This window comes from Eurosta solidaginis, chromosome X, assembly GCF_040869045.1.
Source record: "Eurosta solidaginis isolate ZX-2024a chromosome X, ASM4086904v1, whole genome shotgun sequence".
Classification (NCBI taxonomy): Eukaryota; Metazoa; Arthropoda; class Insecta; order Diptera; family Tephritidae; genus Eurosta; species Eurosta solidaginis.
Genome location: NC_090324.1, coordinates 38,009,899 through 38,016,387, shown reverse-complemented (window position 1 = coordinate 38,016,387; position 6,489 = coordinate 38,009,899). Strand labels below are relative to the sequence as shown.

The 6,489-nt window shown below is 42.3% G+C and overlaps 1 protein-coding gene and 1 pseudogene across 1 annotated transcript; one reads left to right on the top strand and one right to left on the bottom strand.

Moving 5' to 3' along the window:
• Positions 1–3,639: 3,639 nt before the first annotated feature.
• LOC137234854 (rho GTPase-activating protein 19-like) lies at positions 3,640–4,369 on the top strand (annotated as a pseudogene).
• A 936-nt stretch (positions 4,370–5,305) lies between these two features.
• LOC137234853 (septin-1-like) lies at positions 5,306–5,841 on the bottom strand. The gene has a single exon (XM_067758220.1). It carries the CDS (start codon positions 5,735–5,737, stop codon positions 5,306–5,308), a length of 432 nt encoding a protein of 143 aa, XP_067614321.1. The 5' UTR covers positions 5,738–5,841.
• Positions 5,842–6,489: the final 648 nt, after the last annotated feature.

Here is a 6,489-nt window from a genome sequence, read left to right as displayed (position 1 = left end):
TCGATCGTTGTGCGGGGGGAGCATGCATCTATGAGTGCACGAATGAGGTGCAGACGCCCTCCGGCTTCCACCTTCACGATCGCAGTCGGCGCCAGAGCAGCCATGGGCCGAAGAGTCGGGCCGGCTGAGGCGCGGGCCGGAATGACCCCGTTCCGGAAGGAACTGTGTTGGGGTAGCTTGCGCGGCCGAGTGGCCAGTCCACCGTCTCGATGGTCTTCCTTCACGTGTCGTATCTCATGTAGCTGGCGCGGCCGAGGGGCCAGTCTACGATCGCGCGTTGGTCGATGTGCTTGCGTTCGTTGTTGCGTAGGTGGGCGGAACGGCCGTGATTCCGCTCCACTTTTTCCTCGTCGCTCGTGTGCTAATAGGGGTCGGAACGGCCGTGGGTCCGATCCCCTAGTGTCGGAATTTACTATATGGGAGCCCGCTCCACTCCCGGATGGCAGTTGTGGTTCTTCTGCAAAGGCCGACTCGGACGCGTGGAGAGACAGCGCCTCATCCATCATCCCGTCGTCCACCTCTTCCATCGTAGGCATCTGCTCATAACCTTCTCCCTCTTCTTCCATGACTAGCTGGTACCAGCTCTTCGGCGGCTCTGGCTCGGACGACAAGTCCTCCATGGAAAGGTGCAGCGTAGTATGATGATTGCTACCACATCTTCGGCACCTTCCTTTGCTAGTGCAGTCTTTGGCACGATGTACCATTGAAAGGCAGTTTTGGCAGTACTTGGCCTTTATAATTTCGCGCAGTCGTTGCAGCGGCGACTTCGCGCGGTAGGTCGGGCATGACCTGATTGGGTGTTTCGCGTGGCATAAGTGGCACGGCTTTGGGTAATGAGCGGCCTGGCGCTCAGTCCTCCTTCTTAGCGAAGCGTAACGAGTCATTCTATTGAGAGTATGGAAGAAAATAAAGGAAACTCGTTGAGTTGTTATGACTGTGTCACGCTTTCGGTGGCGAGTAAGCCCCAATTCTATTATCGGCGCTTTTGAAATTTCGCGCGTGAGCAGGGTGAAAACAATTCTAAAAGCCTACGAGAATATATTCATCTCGCGTACGTTATGTGCGTTGCTTCTTTCCCCGCACGTTATGTGCCTGGGTCATTAGTGCCTTATTCTGTTTAATTTTGTGTCATCCGGAGCGCTTCAGCTAGTCAGGCATACTAGTGCTGCAGAAAAATTGACATTTAAGTTGCTTGGTACTCACATTTTGGTACCGAACCGGGTAGAGAGTGTATCATGTGGGATGTTGCGAGTTATTGTTATTTGTGTTGTTGGTGCTAAAAAACCGACAACTTTCCTGCCCGCCACAAAACAAAAGTGTTTGGACGGCAAAATTGTATGCTATATAAAGAACAAATATAAAATCTTCGTTTTGGACGAGGCGAAAAATTTGTCGGATGACCCATTCTTTTGTATTGCCCTTCGATTATTTGTTCAGCTTTTCACAATTGCGCTTGTAGTTCTGTTTTATTGATGGTTTTTACTAAAAGGTACGGTTCCCGAAGTGTATTTGGCTCCGATACCGATTTGCCAGAAACGGGTTTTTGGGTACCCGTTTGCATCTTCTTATGCATCCCTAATACAATGTACATTTAAAACTCGGCATATATATGTACATACGTTGGTACAAGTATATGGGCAGTCAGTGCACGGACTTTACCGCATTTCATTTTCTACTACTTTTACGACCTCTGCTACCAAAACTAAGATTCTACCAATATTTCAGTATTTTCGCGCCGAAAACGTATACTGCATTGCAGTATTGAATTGCCGAGCCCACCAACTAATCTTAGGAGGGGATACTGATTAAAGCAGTCAATTTTGAAAAACTTTGTGAACAACTTTAAACAAGAAGTAAATTTTTGATGAGATAAATAGCCCTTTTTGTTTGAATAATTTGAAGAAAAAAAGTTTTACGCAAACGATAACATGCCGAAATCGGTTATTTTGTGGCAGTATTTTTGGTGATTTGGAATATGGTTGTGGTAGTGAGACGTTTTGGTATGTTTTGTCTGTGTATTTCAGGAAATAATGAGTATCCTAAGGCCTAAGCTGTGTATGTACAAATTTACATGGATTTTGTCTTGTGTACATGTTTTTACAAGTGTTGATTCCCTGACATTCGCTTTATTTGCTTGACAATAAATGATGAATAATTCATGATAATTCAGTAACAATTATTGTTTTGCACGCAAATAAACTACCAATTCCTACTGCTATTTTCATTTCTCGTTTACCAACATTCCTTTTATAAAAAGTCCGCGCACTGGTATATGTATACCAGACAAAAAAAAAAATATGAACATTCCTACGCACAAATGTACATTTCTCTGAATTGAAGCAAACGGTAAACGGATCGTTCGATTCATGGCGCCGTTTGTTTCATTCTTTTCGTTTTACGCGTAGTGGAGTAAGGTGCTTGGGATCATGGCGAACAAATAGTAAGTATAATTTACTACATGATAATTTAATATATTCTTTTTGATAATTAATTAATTTTTTCTTTCTTTTCAGGTTACTTGTATGGATGGTGGTGACGGTCCTGCACGTTGGCCTGGGCACAAGGATTGATTGGGTTTTCCTCGTTTTTTTGTTTTTTAAGTTACCGGCATTGCAAAGGGGTGCTCCAACTGCGGCGTCGGCCGCGCCGTCAGTTGTCACACCTTTGCGATGCCCATTGATGCAGGCACTAATGGATTTTCCCTTTGCAGGTTTTGGTGCGGAACATCCTGGCCTGGGGCGTAAGGCTTTACCAATAAAGGGATTAACTGATAGCGATCCACCACCCTCGCAATCACCAGCTGAGCCATCGACACTCACACCACAAATTCAACCAATTTCTGCACCGCGCGTCCGTCAACGAACATCAACCTCTCGCTCATTTAAAATTGAATCAGTTGATGATTCGGGAAATGATAATAAACAGACTCCGATTGTTATACAAACGAATGCAGACATTGTCCGGCGTTTAATGGTATTCGTTGTGGCATTAATGGAGGCATCCACATCACCCTTTGCCAGTGCCTTCCCCGTACTACCTAACAATGTTACGGGTAAACAAAAAATTGGCTAATTTGTGTACGGTCGACCCCACGAACCATTCTGCTACGCTGCTACCAGGCGAGATTGCCTTCGAAAATATTTAGTTGGATATGCCATATCAAATATATTTCTCGATGACACGGGTCATCACTCCCTCCTTCCCTTGGTTCCGCTAGCACCCGGTGTATCTGCCGATTTTCTCGCATTCACGGCAATGGTCAAAAAGTGCGCTTTGAAAGAGGGGAGACATTTTCAAATGTCAGCGGTTCTTGGGAATATTCTGCGCTCGCTTTAATTGATTCACTTTTTCTGAAGCTCGGAAATTATTTTCACAAGTTTAAGTGAATTACGATAAAGATGAGAACCTTAAAAGTCTCTGACAGCTAACGTGTCGAGTGACGAATTTTTGCAATAAAGATCGTGAGAAATTTGCTTACGCTTTTTATTGGTGCGAAACAACACCGACCAAGGGCGGTGCTCATACTGAAGTTGTATATTTGTATGTAGCCCCTCGCAAGCACAGCTGCCGTCCATCGGACATAATGGATTTGGATTTTATTAATTTGAATAGGCTATCCGATACAGAAAAGCGGCGCATATGCGAAAATTGAATTATGAGAAATTCAAATCATTGGTGCGCATGCATCTTTCCTTCGCGCTGGATTTAAACACGGATGACTGTGATTTACCATGTCATGAAATCGAATAAGAAGAGGAAGGCAAGCTGAAGAAATGGAGTCGTTTGCCTAAAAGGCAAAAACATGCCGCTGCCACGGGCTGTGCAAGCTCATCATCGAAGGGGTCAATAAGCGCAGACGATAGTCCTGTTGAAGCACCTAGAGGAAATAAAGCATTTTAATGCAAGAAAAAAATCTCATGCAGGAGGGCCTATTTCGGAAGCCGGGATCGGCTTCTAGGCAAAACGGGCTACGGCAACATATACAAAATGACAAACCACTCGATTTGGAAGGTGGTGGCTATTCGGCACACGATTGTGCACTGGATTTAAAGGTTATCTAGCCGATTTGTCGGAGCCATTTCTTACCAACGCACACTATTCAGCGCATCAGCAAATAGCACCACTTTGCCTAGGCTCCGGCTCTTGCAGTAGCAGCAGTACAGGAACGTTAACACGTCCTCCAAATCCGGAACGTAGCAAACGTAAACAACCCTTACTTAGTTCAGTCCAATTGGTAATGTTGTTGCCTGACGATAATCGACAATTACTAACATATCATTGAAATTTTACATGCTGTAGCTGCGTATGAAATAAAATGACACCAGAAAATTTAGCTACCATATTCGCACCACCTCTTATGAAGGAATAGGAGGACCGGATACCAGCGGAAAAAGGTATGAGTTCACAATCAGAAAGCACCAAGAGTTCCGTCCCTTTGAAGTAGGATATGTTATGAGGAATTAAAGGTATGACTTATAATATAGTGTACATATAAAGAAGTTTGTGCCATAATATGAGCATTACAAATCCCCTATTAGATGGTTGTGTCGGTAATATAAACAAATCCAAAAACAGGCAAAATATTGGTAATATAGCAATGGACGGAGGCCAATATGATGGAAAGGTAGATGTTAACGTCTGTTGCATGACTTATGCGTACACGAGCCGCATCGAGTGGATACTGATGAGTTGGATTGACGGTGAGTAATTTTTTTTGTGTTTATTTTTCCTTTTTACATAACTTTGTAATAATTGTTATTGTGACTAATAGGAATGCAATGCTTCGTAAACGCTTTGCCTTAACTCCATTATACCCCCCTTCAGTTAACAGCAGTTGGTCATCTGCGCTTGTTCATCAACAGGTTATTAAATACTATTTGCTATTTTTAATATTGTTGTTATTGCTGCTTTTGTTTTGTTGTGCTGATTCTGTATTCTACACTCTACATAAATGCCGCCTATTGTTGCGCTTGTATTTTGGCTTGCATTTGTGCCAACATCTCTTGCATACGTCTCAGTTCAGCTTCCTTTTCTTGTAATATTCGATCCTTCTCTGTAATGACACTGTTTGCAACAATTTGCGTTGGCACCATGGAATCACGTTCAATTTTCATGCCATTCTCCTTGCGCGACTTGCCGAAACGCTCGGAACGATAATTTTCATAATGTACTTCTTGTGTGACTTCTTGCAGATCCTGCGTGTGTGTGATTAACATGGTCCGCAGCTTAATGAAGTCACAATGATCGGGATTTTCCACTTCCACCACACCCCATGGATACATGCGTCCACGCACTTTCTTGCCCTTTACTTCAAGCAGTGTATACGATTATCCACAATATTACGCCGATTTAAGCCGCTCTCATCTCGCAAAAAGCGTTCATATTGTTCGTCAATATACTCGAGTATGGCGCTAAAACTATCCGAGTTATCGATGGCATCACCAAAGCCGGGTGTATCCACAACTGTTAAACGCAACTTTACGCCACGTTCTTCAATCTCAACTGTAGATGCCTCTAATTTTACTGTAATGGCATCTGGTATTACGCGCTCTGGATATAAATCTGTTAGGAACAAAATATTCACCAGTGTCGATTTCCCCAGTCCCGATTCACCGACCACCATCAATGTGAATTCGAAACCCTTTTTTACCGATTTGCGATGCACCTGATTCGGTAAATTAGCAAAACCGACATAACCAGGCGTTTCAATACTCGAAAACGATTTTGTGTCTGACATTTTGTTTGTCTTCGCTTTATCCTTGACTGGGTGTTCGGCAATGCAACAGCAGCAATTTTCAATAAATATGGCTTATAAAAAGGTTTTTGCTGCTTTACTTTGGACTAAATGTTAAGATATTTTATTTATGCAAAATAAAAGAAAAAAGAACGAACGGAAGGAGCCAGTATGAGTTATTATAAATTGAATCGTGCTGATTCAACAAGCACTCTAAAACAACAACAACCAATCTTCAAATATGCTGCGTTGTGGCTTCTGCAACAAAATGACGTACACTTCAACGTCGAGCAGTAAGAAGAAAAGGACCACGACCAAAATTTACGTGGAAGAGCTGTTGATTCTGTATTTTACGATGTTACTACTGATGTTTCAGACCGCACTGCATTCTTTTACTGCATTTGACTTTAGTTTCTTTTCCAATTTCCTTTATTTTTTCTAACTACTCTTATTTACCACTTTCACAATTGATGTTTATTCTAGCTTTCTGATTGAAATGTATACACATCCAAGGTGTGCGTGTTAAAAATTTATAATTAGTGCATATGTTTAACACAAACAATTATTTATTGCACATGAATTGTAGCGACAGCGTGTTGCTAATAGAGCAAAAATTTATCACACGAAACAATGAATCAAGTCTAATTTATAAATAGAGTAAAGAGATGATGGGCGCGTATAGTACACAAAGTTATGCCGGAAATTGCACTTTGGAAACTCTTGTTCAAAATTTAGCTCTTTGAAAATACAAATTT

What these genes read in the sequence shown, in the direction of transcription:
- LOC137234853 (XM_067758220.1), bottom strand. Translation starts at nt 5,737, where the DNA reads ATGTCAGACACAAAATCGTTTTCGAGTATTGAAACGCCTGGTTATGTC.